Source organism: Manacus vitellinus, unplaced genomic scaffold (assembly GCF_001715985.3).
Source record: "Manacus vitellinus isolate BGI_N305 unplaced genomic scaffold, ASM171598v3 scaffold_25_pilon, whole genome shotgun sequence".
Classification (NCBI taxonomy): domain Eukaryota; kingdom Metazoa; phylum Chordata; class Aves; order Passeriformes; family Pipridae; genus Manacus; species Manacus vitellinus.
The window spans coordinates 9,054,261-9,076,203 of NW_021939882.1; the positions used below are offsets into that span (position 1 = coordinate 9,054,261).

The 21,943-nt window shown below is 39.9% G+C and overlaps 1 protein-coding gene across 1 annotated transcript in view; it reads left to right on the top strand.

The window, feature by feature from the left end:
* Positions 1 to 2,178: 2,178 nt before the first annotated feature.
* Positions 2,179 to 21,943, top strand: part of DOCK2 (dedicator of cytokinesis 2) — a 175,459-nt gene continuing 155,694 nt past the window's right edge. The window contains exons 1-10 of the mRNA XM_029960275.1: positions 2,179 to 2,278; positions 9,237 to 9,320; positions 12,074 to 12,114; positions 13,980 to 14,035; positions 14,184 to 14,280; positions 15,367 to 15,515; positions 17,489 to 17,624; positions 19,789 to 19,943; positions 20,994 to 21,075; positions 21,598 to 21,733. Coding sequence (XP_029816135.1) covers positions 2,242 to 2,278; positions 9,237 to 9,320; positions 12,074 to 12,114; positions 13,980 to 14,035; positions 14,184 to 14,280; positions 15,367 to 15,515; positions 17,489 to 17,624; positions 19,789 to 19,943; positions 20,994 to 21,075; positions 21,598 to 21,733 — 973 coding nt within the window. The 5' untranslated portion in view covers positions 2,179 to 2,241. The remainder of the gene's footprint in view (positions 2,279 to 9,236; positions 9,321 to 12,073; positions 12,115 to 13,979; positions 14,036 to 14,183; positions 14,281 to 15,366; positions 15,516 to 17,488; positions 17,625 to 19,788; positions 19,944 to 20,993; positions 21,076 to 21,597; positions 21,734 to 21,943) is intronic.

The window sequence follows — 21,943 nt, forward strand, 5'->3', positions numbered from 1 at the left end:
CTCAACGGGTGGAGTTTGGGCCCTCAACGGAGGGAGTTGGGCCCTCAACGGAGGGAGTTTTGGGCCCTCAACGGAGGGAGTTTGGCCCTCACACGGAGGGATGTTTGGGCCCATCAACGGAGGGATTTGGCCCTCAACGGAGGAGTTTGGGCCCTCACGGAAGGGAAGTTTGGGCCCTCACGGAGGGAAGTTTGGGCCCCAACGGAGGGAGTGGGCCTCAACGAGGGAGTTTGGCCCTCAACGAGGGAGTTTGGCCCACGAGGGAGTTTGGGCCTCAAGCGGAGGATTTTGGCCCCTCAAACGGAGGGAGTTTGGCCCTCAACGGAGGGAGTTTGGGCCCTCAACGGAGGGAGTTTGGGCCCTCAACGGAGGGAGTTTGGGCCCTCAACGGAGGGAGTTTGGGCCCTCAACGGAGGGAGTTTGGGCCCTCAAACTGGCCTTTGTGGGGAGCTGGGATGGTGTGAGGGGGGATGTGAACTCTGCACAGAGCCCAGTCCCTGGGTGTGTGCTGAGCTCTGCACAGTCCCAGCCAGGCAGCAGCCAAGTGTTACCAACTGGATCCCAGCTTGAAGGTGAAATTCCTGTGTTTTAGATAATTTATTTTCAAAAGATACTGGTATCGACCAGGTTTGCTAGACCTACATGAGGAAGCATGTTTGCAAATAAATGCTAGGAAGGATTTCCTCAGCACTGTTGTATTACAGGTAAACACCATAAGGAAGAGAGATGTAGAACAAGAAAATAATAACACATCATCCTTTAGGCCAAATAGGAAATGGGAAGAGGGGATTTGCTGCAGCAGGGATTGGGAGGAATAAGGAAGATAGTTCTCACTGGTTAGGAAGCTATTGCTCAAACCCCATAATGTAAACTAAAAGATGAAATGGTTCAACCTCAACATATTTTTTTAACAGAAGAACAAGATAAAATGGATGTTCCACGGATGGGAAAGATTTAGAACCCATAGATGGAGCTTGTTGTCTGTAAATGGAGATAATTGGTGTTGCTCAGAATTTAACCCACTTTAGTTAATGTAACATGAATTTCAATGTTATTTTAGGGGAGAGGAACAAGCTAAACCCTTTTTCTAAACTAGTATGTAGACATGGTGAAGATTAGGGCAATTCAAGCAAATCTGGTGAAGTTTAAAGTGATTTTCCTCCAGAAATATGTATCTGAATTCCATGTGCAATGAGATAGACTGGCAGTCTGTGCTCCACATGATTGCTAGTTAAAACCAAGAAATAGAATGTCATGTGTTATCCAAAATATCCCGAGGAATGTAGCGTGGCAGTGTTAAACAGTTTGGATAAACAGTGATTGCTAAGTTGCAATGTAATATCCAGAGGACAGGATTGTCACATGAATCTGTTGTACTAAGCAGGAGATCAAACAAACAAACAGTAAATCTTTGCCAAGCGTTTTATTTGCTGTTCTTTTTAAGTCCTAACTGTAAGTAAAGAAGATGAGTGAAGGTGACATACTTGCCTTCAATTAAGTATATTGTCCTTGATCCACATTACAAACAACTTGGATTGTTTGTAATGTCCTTATGCCAGTTAGCTCATGCAGTAGCTGTAAATATGCCATAAATTGCTTTTTCCAGTTTTGTCTGGACAATAAATCTTTAAGAAAGGGCTGCTAAAGAGAAAGTCTTCAACATTTTTTCCTGCAAATATAAAATGACAGAAATAACAAACAATGGGTGCGGTTTGAAATGTGGCTTTGTCTTCGCGCTGTTTCTCTCAGGAGAGGCAGACTTGCAAAAAAAGACAAATCCTTGTTCCAGGCCAGGTTAGAAGAGAGCAGGTTTTAAGATGTTTGACCTGTGAAGTCAAACCTTTCGAGTGTGGTGTTGGTGAGGTGTTGGGAGCTGAAGGGAGCCGCGGTCAGAGGTGTCACTGCTCGCACACATCCCCAGTTTGGGGCTGGTGCCACAGAGCACTGCCCTGGGTTTGCTCCTTTGCTGATGTGTTACCACCAGCATCGAGCAACGGTAACACCCAGTTTGGGATTCCCCTCCCCCATGACACGGGGTAAGATGTCTTGAGTTGAGAAAAGAGGAAGGAAGCTCCGAACAGCAGCAAATCTCGCAGCTGCCTCCGCCCGCCCCTCGGTGCCGGCGCTGGGAACGCGGCTCCTTCCAGGCCTGGCTTGGTCACCCACCCTCAGGGCTGCAGCCCATCAACCTTGGATTCCTTGCTGGTGGGCATCCTTTGGAGCCTCAGGGATTCATGTGTGATGGCAAGATGGCACAGGACTGAGAAGACTGGCGTGGGTATGTAACTGAGCTGCCATTTGGGTTGTGTCTCTCTGCCTCCTGAGCAGGATGTGGGCAGGTGTTTTCCCTGCTGCCATGAATTAACACTTTCCACCTCACCTTGGTGGCTTCCTTGAAACGATCCATTTTGTACAAAGCTTTAATCCTTCAACCAGAATGGCAAAAAGTACACGAGTGTCAACTTTCTCACTCTCAATGCAGCTTTTCCCAGCTCGATATTTTAGAAACAGACTAAGTTGTGTGTTGTTTAATGCCCAGCAGCCAGAAATTATGGAGAACAAATGTAGGGGAAGGGGAATCCTGCAGTTGCTTCTGCAAGATTGTCACTTGTGGTTAGTGTTACAGAAAAAAATCTGTATTTCAGCTGGTAAGTGGTATTTTTTGGAAGAAAAGTCATGTTCTTAATCTGAATGATGTTAACTTGTATAAAGGGCTGAATTGCTGTTTAAAAAAGCCTTAAAATTAGAAATCAAAGCTAAAGCACTTGAAAGATGCATACTAGTACTCTATTATTAACCTTCTAAATTCTTCTAAAAGACATTTTTTATTTGAAGTAGACCATGGTGTTTTGTGATGTGCCTTAAAAACAAAAAAATCCACCCAAATGTCTTCATGAGATAAAGTAAATCGTCAAAGCATTAATAAGAGGAAAAGAATGTTTTCTTGTTCAACTTCCATGTGCAGCAGTAGCAGAATTGTGAAATGGAAGCAGCCTCTTGTGGTGGCAGTTTATATTACAAAATAGAGGGTGTGTAAATATTTTCTGTTTCAGTTTTATAAATAGTAGAAAATATTTAATTTTTGCACTTGTAGTAGTCTCTATGGTATTTGGAAAGTGCAGAAAAGGTCACTGGGAAGAACTGACACTGGATCCTGGTGGTTTTTCTTTTGCCCTGTTCTTGCTCTCCTGCTGCTCTCACCCATGAGCACAGTGATTTTAATGGCAAAGAGAATCTGAAAGCCTCTGTCCTACTGTGTGGTAACGGTGGGAACTTGTTCCTTCTCTGCTCACCCTGAGTAAGTCCATTTCCTGAGTTAACCAAGGTTTTTGTGTAACATTGGATTAAAAGACACTTTATACTTGTATGTAAAAAATCCCAGTTGCAGCAGTGCTGTGGTTTAGTCTGTCACAAAGCAGAATGGGCAAAATGGGAACAATAATCAAATGGACTTCCCAGCAAAATTAGAACACTAGTTATTAAAGTATTCATACATGGAACTTTCTGGTAGGTTGTCCTCAGTAGGAACATTCTGCCTCTGCTTTTGTACAATTGCTTGAAGTTGATAGATGAGTACAAATTCAATAATCTATACCTTATACCCAGGAGTTCCTTTTCTTAGCCAAGCTGTTGGTTTGCAGTTTGTTTTATTTTCCTTTCTCTTGGAAATTAAATGCATTCTTTCATTATATAAGTTGGTGAGGAAAGTGGGAGAATCTTTCACCCAGAATAATTAAAATAACCAAACAAACAAACCCAAACAAGAATCTGCCACCACTGGTTGTTCTGTCCTATATCATAAATCAAGTAAATTTATGCACTTAGAAATTGGCAGAAAAATAGTCTAATTGCTAAACTTTACTAACTTTACTCCATGAGTTTCATTTGGCTCAAACATGAAACTTGTTCTTAGTCTTGAAGCACTCCCAGGTTAAATATGTGCTATTTCTGTGGACAAGACAAGATGGAATAGTCATGGTAAAAGTGGTTTTGGACGGCAGGTTCCTGATGGAAAGTGTTTGCTCTGTGCTCAGACCTTAAGGGAAGTTACAAACTGGTGAAATATGATGTTAGAATGCTAAATTCAAGTGTCAGATTTACTCCTGTCCTGCTGAAGCTGAAAATGGATGTTTGTCAATTTGAAGCAAAAATTGTGGAGGGTAGTGGGTGACTTCTTTGTAAGTGTAGAAAAGCTCATGCTCAGCCTGAGAGTGAAGGGCTGTGGCTGTCTTGTCTGAATTCATTTGGTGAACACCTCTGAAAATTATTTTACATCTCTAAAATCTAAATAGATTGAGCTGTATGGGAGCAGAGCTTTGTTCAGGGCAGGTTGACTCCTCCATGAGATGTAACCCCTCAACCCACCAGGCTGTTCCAGCTGCTTGAGAAACAACAAATAGGTGAAGACAAAGCTGGGAAGGGAATCTTTCTATCCATGATCTTTCATTAAAATGAAAAATCACAATTAAATATCCTGTTCTTCATGAAGACTTTTAAGAAAAATGACAGTGCTACTGTTTTATATGAACAGGTAAAAATTCAGAGACAATATCTTTTTATGACTAGTTAGGCATGTTAGAACTTCCTGGTTCTTATAATCCATGCTGGCTTTATTGTGTTTAAGAAAGAAAATAAGTAGCTCAAGTCAGCTCAAACCTCCATCTGTCCCCAAGGTTGAGCATGTGAGGAAATCTGTGTTCAATTGTTGTCTGAGATAATTTGTTGCCTGAGAACTGAAGAGTTCCCCTTGGATTTTCAATAAATGAAATCAGCCTCTCACCCACCCTGAGGTTTGGTACCTGTGAAATATCCATCAGAACTGTGCTCATGTTCACATTTGCTCTGTGAGATCTAAGGGGAGGATCTTTAATTCAGAGCACTGGAACATGAATTTTATAGATATCTTTCCAGAAGTTAAGAAATCCTGTTGAGACTGCGTGATATTTTCACATAATTTTGTCAGTGGCCTTGCTGAGTGATTTCACCCTGATTTAATGAGAAAAAAGTGGCAACTGAACATAAAGAATTGATCTTTTATGAATAGTTTACTACTCATAAAAGTAGAGCTGTAATATTTAAAAAATAAAACAGAACAGGATTCTTGCTGAGGCTATTAATTAGAAATTACTTGAATATGCAAAACACTTCATTAGTTATTACATCCAAATCATACCTAATAGTCCTCCTGTTACAGAAAAGTGAAATTAGGGGGTGGCTCAGCAATACTTCAGGAATTTTTTTCAAATTCAGTCTAAGTGGAAGGTAGCCAAGGAAACCAACTGAAAACATGGATTTTTACTAAAAGGTGAGTCTCAAAATGAAACAAAGTAGTGCTTGTATTTCTTATAAAGGGCAGAGCAGGGACTGCACATGAAGGCAAAACAGGCAGGAAAGACAGGTAAGATTATTAGGATAACAAATGGTTTCGGTGTTGCATGTCTGTGGGATTTTCCTTGCTTACCCTTCCCATCTTGCAGTAGCTTACAGGCTAATCATATAAATAGCCAGAACATGGGGTCTTAAAGCAAGTGAATATTGAAGAAATCTATCTTTTTGAGGGAGAAATTCTGTTACCTGGATCACTGTGATTTTTCTAGAGGGTTTTGTGTGTGAATGTTCCCAAACAAGGTACAAAGGATGATGATTTGTTGTTGTTGTGCTTGTCTTTTTCTAAATTGAGGAGGACATGAAATTTCAATTACAAAATGTTAACTGTTTTTCGGTGCTTGCTGGATTTATTTTTTGATAGGAGCCTTAACAGTGTGACTGTTTTGATTTACTTTGTATCTTGGAACGTTGAGTGAAGTGTTCTTTAGAGATTTTCATTGCTCTGCTCTGGAAAACACGCCCAATCCCTGCGTGGTGCAATGGAACAGCTCCTCAGTGTATTGAAGAGCATCCACAACTATCTATAGGTGAGGGAATGTGTATATCATATCCAGCAGGTCTGCCTTTAAGAGATAAGCAGGAATGAAATGGAAATAGAAGTTTTCTTCAGCCCTCATCCTCACTTTTTGCCCCTGGGATGGACACTGGGAGATGTCTTCACTCCAGCTCTGGGGGTGAGGGTGATGCACAATCACAGTCACTGTCCTTACAGCAGGTCCTGTTTGGCTGGACAAGAAAGGAATTTTTGGACATTCTGCCATGGATGGGAATTGTTTCCTTCTTCCTGAGGTACAATTCTAAGCCCACTTATGTTGGAGCAGGGTTCAGTTTGGAGAGCTGTCCATGTCAGCAGCTTGACCTGGTACTTTTACTCTTCAGCTCCTCTCCTGAGAGAGCTCAAACGTGGAATCTAAGGGAGTTTTTCATTGTGCTGTTTGTTTGTTTGTTTTCTGTCATGTGTGTGCTATAAAACTACCACCGAGGTTGTGGTGAGCTCTAAAAAGACAGTTTTTATTTGCTCATTCGGGGGAAATTTAGTGTGTTCTCAACAAAGTGTAAAGTCCCTCTTTAGGAGCACAGGAGTTCAGAGCATTCTCTGCCCCTTTCTGGGAGAGTCTGACAGTGTCTGTGTGCAGATTCCCTGCTGATGGGAACACCTTGGCCTGGTGCTGCCTGCTGGGGAGGGCATCTGCCAGCCAAAGCTCCCCCACTAATCTTATTGCCATGACATCAGCTGGTCCTGAGGTCAGTAATCACTGCTGGGATTTAGAATAAATGCTGGGGTCTTTGAGCAACCTCCTGTGCCTTGGGGATCCTGACTCACAATGTATTTATGGTTGGGATAGAGGATGCCAGGGAGGGGAGAGGTAGGAAAGTTCTTCAGACAGGTTTTATTTCTACTGCATGGAGAGTTTACTTTTAAAAAGCCAACAACCTGTGGTGGGTATCCCACCAAAAAATCTTACATCCCTACTGGGTTTTCATATTTTTGAGGAGCAAAATGAGTTAAATCTGTGTTTGTACACCATACACACACAACCCTGAGGATCTCCACGCCCAACCTCTCCACAGAAGGTGGAGGAAAGGGAACCCTTCTCATGGCTGGTGAACTCTGAGGGGATACTCCCAAATATAGGAGGGTCCCAGTTTGTAAGGGAAGTGACATCACTGACAGAAAACATCACTGGATATAATAGTCAAATTTTCATGCACAGTTAATAATCAAAAATTATCTGGTATGATAGGTAAGCTGTAGATAAGATGTACAGAGGTAGCTGATGGTATTAAGTTGTCTGTTTAGAGTTTTTTGCAATGGTATATGGAAGCTTATCACAGTTTCTTGCCACAAAATGCCTGGGTAGGTCTATAGCTTAAAACTTTGTAAAGAGATTTGTTAAACTCATCCTGCCAAACAATCCAAGCTCTACAGTAAAACCTCTCTTGTTAAGTTTCCACTTACTCATTTAGAAAAGTCTAAGCTGCTACAGCCACTTCCTTTGTCAGTTTGTTGCTGTGCTTTTCAATATATTCGTGGCTGGTAAATGAAGCTTTTAAGGGAGCAAAACCAAAATGCAACACAAATATATGACTCAGTAATTTGAATCTACGTTTTGAGACAGCTACAACTGAGTAGGGCAGTGCATATTTTGAAATCTAAAATGTGGTAGTCAGCAGTAGCCTTAATTTGCGTGAACATTTCAGGCAAAAAGTAACAGCACACACATGCCCCACATCTCCCAAACACCCTGGTGGAAATGTCTTTAAATGTCATGGTAACTTAGCAGGAGTTTGGTCATCTTTCACTTCTTGAAAAGAAACCACTCAGAATGTAACTACACATGTACTATTCACACATCTACTATTTAATTTCAATTTTGTGTGCAGTTCTCTGAGCATCACTGAGGGAGTGTCTTCAAGATTCTCTTGAATAAATGGCTGAGTCTGGAGAGCAGAGCCTCACTTCAAAGTTATTCTTTATTTTCCCCTCCCCTTGTCTTGAATTGTTCAAGCCCTGCTCTATCCACTCAGGAGGAGGAACAACTGGGAGCGTCTCTTCATGTAAAAAAAAAAAAAACTTAAGAACCAGTAAGTCTCTTACATCTGAGATTCCTTCTAATTTCTGTTCCAGAAATATAGCAAATATAGAAAACCCAGGAAACATAATTTATGGAATACATGTAAAGTTATGAGGATGAATCTATTCAGCTCTGCACTCCTACCTTAGGCATTTTCCTGAAAGGCAATTTAATTGGAGCCTTTAAACATAATTCAAAGTAAAATGTTTAAATAAAATGTGTCCCCAGTGTATGTTTTGGCCTAGCAGAGATTTAATATCCTGCTTTAGAAGCCTGGATGGGGGGAGCAAAAGGAATGGGGGAACATACTGAAGGTGGGCTCTGCTTTATAAATCAGTGTTCCCCCATCCAAAATGCTTCCAGTTTGGCTGGACTGGGACACTGGCAGGAGCAGGGCAGAGAGCTCTGCTGACCCACACCTTTCCTGCCCCAAGCAGGTCATGTTCAGTGCCAGTGTTCCTGTTCCTACCTGCACAACTTTGAGTTTCACCTGCATATTTTAATACTTTCCTGGTGTGATTTAACTCCAGTAACCACTTCTACTCTCTAATGCTGTTGTTCAAGTCTATAACCAAGCCCATGAAGAAAAAAAAAAATTACAGAGGCACATGGTAACCATAGCAGCCCACATCCTGTAGCCCTAGAACATCAGAACTGGTAAGGAGGCTTATTTTCTTGAATTCTCTCTGAAAGTGCTGTTTCTTAACCACATAGAGATAAGCTTCTGATTAGAACACTCTTAAAATCCACTGCTCCTGTGTTCTTTTCAGAGTCATACAGAGAACTATGAAACAGTTTCATGTTAAATTGAAGTGTCTAAACCCAGGAAAGGGTTCAGGAAATTCAGTTTCTGTAGGCAACTCTGTGCCCTTTCTCATCAGTGTAGCCATAAATTTCTGTAAACTGTGTGCTCAAATCCCTTGAGCCAGTAGACAAACAATTCTCCAGCACTGTAAATGTGTATTTATTCAAGACCTGCATCTTAAATCCTATGCAGAGCAGGTGATGAGGAGCTTGTTCCCACATGCCTGCTGAGTTTTCTGTGGGGTTTGTTGATTATTTTTTGTTTGTTTTCACCACCTTTCCATTCTCACAAGCAAAGAGGTAAATTAATGGTGACAAATGGAGCTTCTTGATAGAATTATGGTTCTGCTTGTCTATCATAGTGTGCTTATCCCAGTATCAGAGTCTTAATAACCATGTTTGGTTTTCAGTTAAATTGTAGTGTGTGGCTGTATTGAGACATAGTATTTTCATCCTTTAATTTTTCAGCTATATACAATTTCAAAGGCACAGGAATACCTCAACTACCTCTTCAGATTGGTGATGTGGTCCATATCTTGGAGTCCTGTGAAGGTAAGTCACTTGCCTTCAACTATAGGTTTCTTCATGAATGACACAATCCTTTCACTTCACAGCAATTCCCTCTGTTACATCAGCAGTTGTCTAATACTCTTATTTTTAGTGGTGGTAGTGATCTATTTTGAGGAAGAACCTATTCTTTTTTGAAGAGCCAAAATTAGACATATTACAGGACATGTGGTTTTTTGGGAAGCCATTACCAAATGAGGAAGTCATCAAGGTGAACGTAGAGTTTGTGAAGTCTGTGCCAGCTTTGTAACATACCTGATGGAAGGGACATTAAGTTTTGATGGAGCACAGTTTTTGCCTCTAAACTAAATATTTGTTACTAGGACACATTTAGCACCCTTGTTATATAAGAAGGAAATCTAGTATGTTAAAGAATTGAGGGTCTGCATGATAGAAACGTTTCAGAGAACCATCCAACATGCAAAGCAGCAAAAGTCCAAGTCAAGTTGTTCCTGACAGACAGTCAATACCTTCACAATCTGACTGAATGCTCTCTAGGTGTGCCAGAGCTACTGAAGTTTTTATTAGCATACCTAACTCACAGCAGTTAGGTGTCTCTAAGTGTCATTGTAACAGTAATGATGCAGTGATGTTCTTGACCAGGTTAAAAAAAAAATAAGAAAAAAAATTACAAAGTGCTTAAAGCTTTGCAAAATGTATTGTGAAATTATCTTCTTCAGCCTATTTCTGCTGATCCAGTGGGTCTGTTGTATCTTACCCACTGCAGTTCTGTTCAGGAGAAGGGTCAGCTGCTGCATTACACAGTCACAGACACAGCCTGGTGTTGAAAGACACTTGGTACGTTGTGGTCACAGGGCTGCAAAGGCTCTGAAGCTGTTTGAGCCCAGCCCACTCCCCTGCAGAGAACTCTGGGCTATTCTGTGTGGAAACAACAAAGAATTTGAGAGGAGCATCTGAGAAACCACATTTCCAATACATTGGAGCACATGGTTTTTCTTCTACTTGTAAAATTCAGTATCTCTAAGCAGCTGTGAAAACACTGATGTCGCTCCTTAGACAGGCAAGAGATGAATCTCTCAAAGTCACAAGTAGTGATCCACGGCCTCTCCTAAAATATGCCAGGTCTGCAGAATTCTTTAAGCCTCCATTCTAAGCATTTTGGCTCTGGAAAAAACACGTGGGCAAAGCAGAAACCTCCTCAGCCCCGTGCTCTGTGTTAGTTGCAGAAACAGCACTGAAGGTTTCTGATCCCTGTAGTACATTTGTTGTCAGCCCAGAGAGAGCTGAGTGCTGATCTCATGGGGTTATTTTTTATATCAAGTCTTTTCTGAATCCCCTGCCCTTGATACCTTGTCTTCTGAAATATGTTTGCCAGTGAAGAAGTGGAATCTTTCACGTTGTGTGAGTGAAGTTCATCTGTTATCAGATATCTTAAAAATATGCTGCCAGCTGCAGCTGGTGAGTAACCAACAGTGACAGGTTTTTTCCTGTGCTCATTTTATGTCCTATTTTAGTTGGTTTTGGGTGCCAAAAATATGTGCACAGAACGTACGTGTGCTGTCACAGCAAATGGGAGGAAATAGATTTTACACACCTGATTGTAAACTGAGGCTGTGTGCAAATAATTCAGTTTTAGAAGTAAGGTGGAATTTCATTGTTGACAAAGACAGTGAGGGAAAGAATACCAGTGCAAAAAAACCTGAAAGAAATATGTCCTGAGTCTTTTTTTGAGGTCAGTCGTCCTCCTGTGACTTTTAACATCACCTTTCTGACAGCACTGTTTGGGCTTTATTTTTTTGTGTGTTTTGGTTGCATGGTTGAAATACCTGTGCTGTCTTAGAAATGGTGAGAGGGAAAAAGTGGTAGGGAAGAGATCATAACTGTTCATGAAATGATCATTAGAAAACGTGTGCCTTTAGTCATAAAATACTCTGTTTGGGATGAAAACATGTAGTATTTAACAGAGTTAAACAGTGTTGCTGTGGAGATGATCTTGCATGGTGGGTGTGTGCACAGTGGTCACGACCTCTGCTGTAATTCAGGAAGGTTGAACTCTTCATTTTATGGTTTTTTGCAGAAGTTTATTGTGACTTAACCGTGGAATAGATGGAATAAAATCTGATTTGGTGTTTTAGTTGCCACTACTGCAATACAGCACTCCTGCCTTCCAGGAGGGGTTTCTGGTTATGAATGGAGCACAAGCCAAAGAACAGTCCTGCACTGCCTTGAGGTTCTAACTTGAACTTTACACCAGGAAACTGCTTATTCAAGCTGAGTCTGAAAGCTATAATTCCTCATGGCAGAAAGGTGGCTTAAGTCTTATTACATACAAGGAAAATGGATATGTAACAACCCTGTGCTGTACTGAGTTAATCCTACACCCAGAACATAATCAGAGGAGCTTCATGGGCTGTCCATTCCCATGGGCCATGTTGGCTGAGATAGATATCTAAGTGTCTGTGATAAATATTACACTGCAAAACAACCCATCCTACCTTTTTAATGTGAGTGTGGGGATGTGAAATTCGGTGTGAGATTATCTGTGCTTACTATGCAAGACTTGAAAGTCGACCATATAATCATATTTGCTAAAATTCCAGTCATGCTTAATGTGCTTTCTGGTTTTCACTTTAATCTGTGTATGCATGAAGTAACCTTTAATTTTTACAAACATTATGCTAGATATTTCTCACATGAAATAAAACCCATGACTTTATTGTGTGTGTGTTTTAATGCATGGTTTTGTTGTCATACCAAGTGATCTTTCTTCCTCTTAGATTGGTACAAGGGTTACCTGGTGAGATACAAAGGAGCAGAGGTAAGATCACACTCTTCATGCCTATGGGACTATTTTTAACAAGTTTTAAACCCCTGAAGTGGGTTTTTTATTCTCTCTTAGTAGATTGTTCTGTCCTGATCTCTCAAGTCAGCTCTGTCCACTCTGTCTCCTTTCAAGATGAATAAAATGATCAACATTCATCCTGGACAGTTGGTAAATAGAAGTGAGGACTGGGAGAAAAGCAGATCAATGAAGAAGAAATTACTTTGTCTTCAGGTTAACAGACACCATTTGAATTAAGTTTTGAGTAAATTTACTGCTAGATGTGTTTGTTTCTGTACTTCTTCTAAGGATTCTTTAGGCTACTTACAATATAAACAACTTGCATGAGGCTTAAATTCCTAAATATCTCTACTGCACAAAAATCATATTAATTAAAAAAACCCTCAGTATTCTCATATCTAAAGATGGAAAGGCACAGATTAATAGCTTTTACCCTGAGTATAGTGACTGCTGAGTTAACTACCAAGAAAGTTATTTCTTAGTTTTAAATGAATTTTTCTAGAAGAAAAACATTTTTTTTTTTAGTATCTTGCTCTTAACATGAGGTTTTTTTAGGGAGCAGCAATGCAAAGGCATTTGAAGTTAGAGACTCGTGCCTGTATTACAGCAAAACTGTTTGCTGGAAGTTGTTTCTCTGTATCTTGGAAAAAGGATGTACAAAACCTTCACAGCCTCTTTAAAAGGGATATCTGGGGAGCAGAGGGACAGAGAATATGCCAACAGAAAAAAAAACAGAATAGTGTGGAGTTCTCAAATTGTCCATTATTTTTTTTTCTGTTTTGTATTCAGTGGCCTGTAGATATTAGAAATGATTTCAATTAACTTAGAGAAACTCCTTTGTGTCTGTTTACAAACTATATGTGATAACTGAAAGATTTCCTTTCCTTTTGTGAGCATTAGATGCTTGAGTTGTTGTTTCATTTCATTGCTCAGTGACTCAGTGACAGAGTGACAAACCATCCTCCCCAGTACCACACCTGTGTCTTAATTCCTCCTTTGATGCTTCTTTTGAATCAAAACGCTGTTGCCATTTATTCTACATAATATTTTTTATTTTAATTGATTAAAATATAATCTAAAAACTAAAAAGGGAAAATATTTACCAGAACAAATCACTTCCTTTTAACTAATTGCTAATATTGCTAAAGGGCTTCAAGATCAATTCTTTAAGAAGTGTTATTAATTTAATGTACCAAGAGATCACTAAATTTAGTATTAGTATGACCTTCTTCTATTACTTGGCTTCTTCATGGAATCTTTTGAACTTAAATCTTAATGAAGAAATTTGGAATTGATAAGACATGATTGTGTTTTGATTAAGATCCAGTGCTTAAAATAAAAAGGCTATAGAAGCTGAAATCCAATTCAGAGAAAGGCTTTGTAAAGTAGCACATATGTTATTGAATTATTGTGGGACTTGAAGTACTACAAGTCACTTGTTGAGCAGAGAAGAATCCAAGAAGAACCTGGCTTAACTACCAAGAAGAGATTTGCAGATTCACGTGACAAAATGTTTCTTTAATGAATTTAAATTGTATGGTATTGACTTGTATTTAATTGTACTGTTTCCTGGGGGAAGAGTGGGGAAGGTGGTGTTTCTTATAAAGAAAGTTAATCCTATGCACTTGGTATTTACAGAGAAGGATATGACAAAAATTCTATTATTTGTCTGTCAGGCAGGAATGCATTTATTTGAATAAAAAACATTTTTTGAACAAAACACTAGATAGCCAAGAGTTAATTGGGATATTACCATGTATGTGATTAAAGTTTATGTTCGTAGTCATGGCTGTTACTTAAATGTTCTTGGACTTATTTTTTTTTTTTTTTATCTTCAACAGGGAATATTTCCTAAATCCTTCATCCACATCAAGGAAGCAAATGTTGAAAAGAAAAGGTACTGAATTTATCTGTTGTATCACATTAAGGGTCTTGCCTGCTAGAGAATGAGTTTTAAGGCATTTATAAAGCCCAACCACAGTAACTATAATACACACCTGTGAAACACAGACTCTCTTTGTGTTATGTTTTCTTCTCTTTCCTAGACACACAGAAAACATAATACCTGCTGAAATTCCTCTAGTTCAAGAAGTTACCACTACTCTCTGGGAATGGGGAAGCATCTGGAAGCAGCTCTATGTGGTAGGACACTTTACACACCAGTCATGGCCTGATAGTCAGTCCTGTTTATGCATAGTGTCCAAATTTGTGTGTTTTCCTTGATGCAGGACAGGGTCTGGGTGGGTTTAAGGAACTGCTTCCTCACTGCTTAGATAATTACCATTTTCTTCAGTGGCTTTAAATGGCTTTAAATCTGGTCCAACCATCCACCTGGCAGTGGTGGTGCTGGGTTCAGGGTTGGACTGGGTGGTCTTGGAGGTCCCTTCCAAACTTGATGATTCTGTGAATGGAAAGGCTGAGGGGTGTTGTAACTTCATGGCAGTTGTGTCAACATTGAGTATCCTGGGCATGATAAATTTTTCATAATTTTGATTTGTAGAGGTGAAAAGTTTCCAGGCAGGATTATAGAGCATAATCAAGATGCACTTGAAAAAGATTTGTGATGTTCTTGGAATGCTACAACAAAGGTTGTTCAAGGGTTACTGGGAGCATGTAGCCATTAACAATTGGCAATTTCAGGAATTGTGCTGACTGATCCAGGATCCCAGCCATTGGATTTCCCTTTGTTTTTTCTGTTGAATCAAGGAAAGCTCGAATATGGTATAGTTTTCTGAAACATGTCACTTGTGAAATGTGTCACTTCTTGTTAAAGCCAACAATGAAAACCCTTCTTGTTTCAGTGAATGACACTAAAACTGCTTTAGTGACTTCTGTGTATTCTCTCATTTTTCTCTTAAATGTCTTACTACCACAATCAAATGTTGTTGTTCCCCAAATGATCTTACCAGTCTCTCATACAGAAGTAAATTGCTTCTGTGATGTTTTCCCTTGATGAGACTTTTAAAGAATCTTAAACCAGCACAATTAAATAAAACAAAAATGACAGCATCCCCATACAAACTACTTAAATTTCCTGTCATTTCTTTATGGTCACATGGGAGATTCTGTCCTTTAACAGTTTGTGGGATGAGAAGAGGAAGGAAGCCGGGCTCTTTACCTGCTTCCTGCAATAATTTAGCATTAAATATGGGACATATTTAATTTTCAAGACCAAATGTTGCACTTCAGCTTGAAGCCTGAAACTTCTTTTTTTCTCTTCTGCCTCAGACAAACAAGAAGGAGAGGTTCCAGCAGGTGCAGTCCATGATGTTGGACCTGATGGAGTGGCGCTCCCAGCTCCTGTCTGGGACTTTGCCCAAAGATGAGCTCAAAGAACTCAAACAGAAAGTCACTTCCAAAATTGATTATGGTAATAGGTAAGTGGCCTAGGCTGCTTCTGGAAAACCTGATTTATTTTAAAGCCCATCCTCGAAGCGATGATGGCAAAGTTTTCATGTTTGCAGTTTTGTAACTCAAAAATCTGATTCACGTTGAATCTTCCATTTCAAACCTCTCCCTCTTACTCCTGGGGTGATAGTGGATACTGTGGTGAGGTTTCTCATAATAAAGTGCCTTTTCAAAGTATTAATTTATTTGTTAATTATAAATATATGAGCTTGTTGATTGCAAAGATCTGATGTCAGATAACTGGGCCTTTATATACACATAACATCAGTGTGCTCAGGACTGAAAACTTGTCCACCCTTTACAAACACAGTCTATGTCTGCAGTGTTATGTGACCCTCAAAAGTGGTGCTGACAGACCATGGTGAGTCTGCAAACACACACATCCACACCCAATCCACTGGGGAATTTCCAGGCAGAATTCTGGTTCTGATAATAGAAGTGAAACTACCAGGGACAGAATAGTTATTTGACAAAACATCTCGTCTCCTTCTTGCTAATGAAAGGTCACACAATACAACATATTTTTTGACAAAAAAAGTGCTGCTGGTGATGTTCCACCATCTGATAAAGGAAGAGAGCTAGAACTTGATAAACAAATCTTTGTAGTATTGGTTTTACAGGCAATGGGATCTGCTTATAAACTCTACTTAGCTATTTTAAGTGACTGTGGTGGTTGTGGCCTGAAGTCCTCTGTGCAGCTGAAAGTCTTCTTTTAGCTTCTAAAAGCTTCTAAAGTACCTGTGGCTACACATAAGCAATGACCACAAGATGTTATGAAACTCTGAACTTGTTCACTGTGATTTGGATGCAAATTTCTGATTAATTTTATTCACACAGAACAGACTGTGGGATATACTGTGTCCTATTACACTGGGTAGAGCTGAATGGTCACTCCAAGACAGGGTTTGCTTTGAAAAACGCCAGTCAAAGCTTTGCTTAAGACAACTGATGAACACTTATTTGCCTTCAGATTTTTTTCCACACTCTTCTTTCCACGTTATGAGACAGTGAACTGCTTCCTTTGGAACAGTAGGGGTCAAGGGGGTGTTTAAAATTATTTGAGATTGCACAGAGGAGTAGTGAAAGCTGGCTAGTGTTTGTAAACACCTGGAAGGGTGGGGGTGGGTTGTGTTGTGTGAAGGAAATTTGCCAAACTGTGGAGAAGGAATAAAGGGGAACAACAATCCTCTCTGTGGGAGAGGAGATTGAACACCAAATCAGGAGGGGTTGTGGATTATCATGTAAAGTGGTGGAGATATTTTATATCCTGACACAGAATGCTTCAAACAGCAGCAGCAGTGCTGGAAGGGCAGCCAGAATACTCCAAAAATTGGGAAAAGTACAGTACAGCACAAAGAAGGCCAATTTTAGAGGGGGACAGAGGATTGAGAACCTAGACAGGGATGAAAGGCTGTCTCTTGACATGAAGATGCAGTGGACAAGATATGTAGGATCTATGGAGGTAAGACTTGAGGTTTTAATGTTGAAGGGAAGAAAAAGAGTGGAGAGAATAAAGACATTATTTGTATGAGAGCAAGGCAGAACAGAGCACAGCAGTGATTTAAGTAACAGGGCTGGGAGGGTGAGAGAGCAACATAAAAGCAGAAGGTAACAGGAAAATTCTGCACATCTTGATTACAAATGTTGTACATTAAAAAGCAAAGTGATGAGGACTGTTAAAGTCACTGAACAGGGTGAACCTATTTTATGTTTTAATGCTTTACCTTTTAATGCTTTGGTGACATTATTGTAAATTTCTAAATACTGTACAGCAGCTTGAAAACAAAATCATCTGGTTTAGTTAAATTTTTCTTCGGGGAAATACAGTTGCATTTATTTAGACTTTATTACTTTAAAACTTCAAGTCTCTCCTTGTGTGTTACATTTCTAAGCTTTCTTTATATAGAGAGAAATTACCCAACCATTATTTGTATTTTCACAGAATCCTTGAGCTTGACCTGATAGTTAGAGATGAAGATGGGAATATCTTGGATCCAGACAAAACCAGTGTCATCAGCCTATTTCATGCCCATGAAGAGGCCACAAATAAAATCACTGAGCGAATCAAGGAGGAAATGGTAGGAATGTCTGGGAAACTTGATGCTTCCTTTCCTAAAATCCAACCCAAAAACTAGTCTAAGGGCTGAAGGATGTAACCTTCTGCCATAAAAGGTGGAAACTTTTGCCTCTGACTTTAGGAGTAGATTCATATTCATGTGGTGTGAACACAGCTAAGCCTCAAATTGAGTTAGTTGTGTTTGTGCACTGGATTTGGGCTGTAGGCTGGGCTGAAAGCCTCTGTCTGAAGCTGGTTCTAAATCCATTCTTGGATTTCTGTATGGAAATACATCTCCTCTTTCCATCTGTGGACTACTCAGTGGGCTGAATTGCACCGTGAGTAGTTACACACTTGGAGTTCAGCTGCACACTGTGAGTAACCACAGCTGGTTTTACAAGGTCTTGTGACAGCACTAGTTGGTTGCTAATGTTACTGCCTGCTAGTTAGTCTGATGAAGCTGAATTTAAGCTCACTGAAGAGGCACTAAGGTGAACTCAGCATAATCTTGTGGACACCAGAAGTTCGTGTGCCAGAGCAAAGCTGACGAGTGCATAAATTTCATCTTCTAAATTGCAAAGCAGGTGACTACACTCCCTTGACCTTTTTCTACATTAAATCTCTTCAGGGATTTTTAAGCCTCTTTGGTTCTTTTCTCCATTTATGAGAAAGTAAACTGTAAAAAAGCAATAAAACACTTGAGAGAAAACAGTTGGATTGTCATGACACTTCAAGAACATCCATGACAAACCACTGCAAAAAAAACTTTTTGAGTTGTTCTCAACAGTTGTCACTAAACAAATGTTGCTCCCCACACATCAAAATGTGATTAACATATATAAGGAACTATAAGGAAACATAAGGAAAATATAAGGACAATATAAGGAAAATTAAACTTGGGAATCTGCAAAGGACTGTGGTGACTTGCTTTAAAAATAGAGGCAAACAATGGGTTTAGGCCATCAGGTGTTAAGTAGCTGCTTCTTGGGGTATAGGTAGAATTCAGGAGCCTATTTTTGAGTCAGTGAACCTGCTCAGCTGTGTCTTGATCTCAGCATGTTATTTGTCTCCTCTTCAAAGAGACTTATTTCATTTTGCTGGTGCTTCCAGCACACTGAAAGCCCGTCATGATGTGGATTGCAGACCTTCTGCTATATCTTGCTGTGTCCAAAATTAATTCTTTCAGACTTACAGGCTTACCTCTGTACTGACATCTTTAAAAGTGGGGAAATTGTTTCCCCCTTTAAGTAATTGCCTGGTGGCTGAAGAACTGAACTTACAGGGGAGTCATAGAACATCTCAAGGTGGAAAAATCATAAGGACCATCAAGTCCAACTCCCTGCTCTCTCCTAAAGGGTTTTAAGTTGCTGCAGCATAGCAAAAACACTGTTAAGCATTTTAGGCACAGTATTTTACCAAAATTTGAGAAATGGACTTCAGAGTAGTTCCACTGAAAGCAGCCTGGGGGAGGTAAGGTTTTGAATATATTCATATACAAGAGTGAAACTTAATCTGGCTCTTTTCTTCTGAGTGAAAGTAAATTTAAGATTCTCAAAATAGGAAGGTTCCTGGAGGTGAAGGAAGAAGGGAAGAAAAACAGTTTGGCTATTGTATTGCCTGGAAAAAAACAATAAAATAAACCCTGTTCCATTTCTGAAAGGAGAGCCCTGCTGGGAAATAAGTTTACAATCCCATACAAAGGAAGATCTTACTCACACCAAGTCCTCTAAGTGATTTAAGGCATCTCTGTCATTAACTTTGTCATTATTTGCACATGGGGTGGCCCCCTGGTCTGGGTTCAATGCTTTCCAGAACCAAGTCTGAGCTTTTTATCTCCCTGTGAGCAGGGAGGGCTCAGAGGAGGAAGGTGGGATCTTCAATATCTCTGTCATTTCTCCACTTCTGACCTGGTGACTCTCCAGCTTCCTTGCAGAAGGGGATGTTAACCCCTGCTGAAGCCTGGTGGAGGGTCAGAACCTTATTTGCTCACCGTGTCTGCCTTATTAAGCAAAGCTTTGACAGCAACGTGAAGGGCAATTCTTATTTGCTGGAAACAAGCATTTTAATCCAAACTTCCTACGATTTTTCGAGGTTCACTTTTTATGATACGTAACAGTTAAACTGCTTGTAGTATCCCACCATTTTAATTCCTGGATCCAGCTAATGATTTCCCTCCTTCTGAGCAGTCCAAGGATCAGCCAGACTATGCATCATATTCCCGACTGTCTTCATCCCCCACCCACAGCCTCTATGTGTTTGTGAGGAACTTTGTCTGCCGGATTGGAGAGGATGCAGAACTCTTCATGTCACTCTACGACCCACAGAAATCAACAATTATCAGGTAAACTTTCCTCTTTTCGCTGGAGAAGAGCAGCAAAAGCAGCCAGCCCAAATGAAGTAAAATAATGGCCACCGTGCTAATAATGCAGGGAATATAGAAATAAAAGGGACAAAACCAAAAGCAAAGTGAAGTGTGGACAAAACTAGTTGCTGGCTCTACTCAAGGATTCTAGGTTTCCAAGTATTTTGATCCTGGATTGAACATTGCAGAAGTTTGGAGAAGCCTGAGCCTGTTGCAAATTTAAGAGATTGTCGTTGCAAATTTAAGAGATTGTCGTTGCAAATTTAAGAGATTGTCGTTGCAAATTTAAGAGATTGTCGTTGCAAATTTAAGAGATTGTCGTTGCAAATTTAAGAGATTGTCGTTGCAAATTTAAGAGATTGTCGTTGCAAATTTAAGAGATTGTCGTTGCAAATTTAAGAGACTGTCGTTGCAAATTTAAGAGACTGTCGTTGCAAATTTAAGAGACTGTCGTTGCAAATTTAAGAGACTGTCGTTGCAAATTTAAGAGACTGTCGTTGCAAATTTAAGAGACTGTCGTTGCAAATTTAAGAGACTGTCGTTGCAAATTTAAGAGACTGTCGTTGCAAATTTAAGAGACTGTCGTTGCAAATTTAAGAGACTGTCGTTGCAAATTTAAGAGACTGTCGTTGCAAATTTAAGAGACTGTCGTTGCAAATTTAAGAGATTGTTGTTGATGGGGAATACTGTGGTGTCTGGGGTCAAGTGCTGAAAGAGGGAGAGTGGAAAAAAATGAGAGAAAATTATAAATGCCAAGACAGATTTTGTTTCTGTTGAGTATTTCCACCAAACAGACTATGATAATGGTGATGTTTTCTAAAAAAAAAAAAATATGTCAATTTGTGTTATGTTCAAGTTATTTTTTGCAAGCTTAGTGATGATATTTGTACAGTGTTTTTCTTGTCTTTTTAGTCTGGTATTAGATTTAAACCATCACCCCAGAGTGCCTGTTATGCAGCTTTTTTTCTGTACCGTGTAAGGGAGGAATTTTTGAATCACATGACAATGAGATATTTCTCTTCCAAACAGTGAGAATTACTTGGTGAGATGGGGGAGCCGAGGCTTTCCAAAGGAGATAGATATGCTCAACAACCTGAAAGTGGTGTTCACAGTAAGTGTTTCCTGTTTACTTCATACTGGCAAATCCAATTGTCTCTTCTCTGTGGTCACTGCCAGAACTCCTGCAGAAGGGACAAGGGGAAGAAGGAAACAAGAGACAATCTTGGAAACAGAGCAAGACTCTGAATGCTTTAATGTGCCAGTGCTTCAGTGGCCTTTCTTCAGAAGAATTTGTTGCCTCTTAGATTTGCTGATGACTTGATATTTTTATCTGCTGTGTCTCTTGATTGCTACGATTTTCTCTATTTATCTTACCTTATATTTTCTTCAAATTTTATCCTTTCAAATTCATCCTTTGTGCTCAGAGTGTTTTGTTCGTTGGAGGTGTTTTTGTTTGGTTTGATTTGGTTAGTTGTTGTTTGTTGGAGGTGTTTTTGTTTGGTTTGGTTTTGTTAGTTGTTTTTTTTCCCCTGTTGATTTCTAAGACTCAGTTTCTTGCTGGAGGTCCTGTTTCAATGGCACAGCTTGGTTTTTCCTCAAGTAATACTTCAATTCTTTTCTGTTTCTACCTTAGGATCTCGGAAATAAAGACTTGAGCAGAGACAAAATTTATTTAGTGTGTCAAATAGTCCGAGTTGGGAAGATGGATCTGAGGGACAGTAATTCCAAGAAATACACCCAAGGGCTCCGGAGGCCTTTTGGGGTGGCAGGTACCTGATGTCTCCTGTGCTGGAGCTCAAGCAGGACCCAAGGGATATTTGCCAGCCCTGGAATGTGGAATCTCTACCAAGACAACTCAGAACACAAACCAACTCTATCAACTACCTTCTGGGGTTTTTTTTAAGTCCATAAAGACTTAAAAACTGCGTTTTAGTTCAAGTCAGAAATGTGCTTTTGGATTTAATGTTGCTGTTATTTTT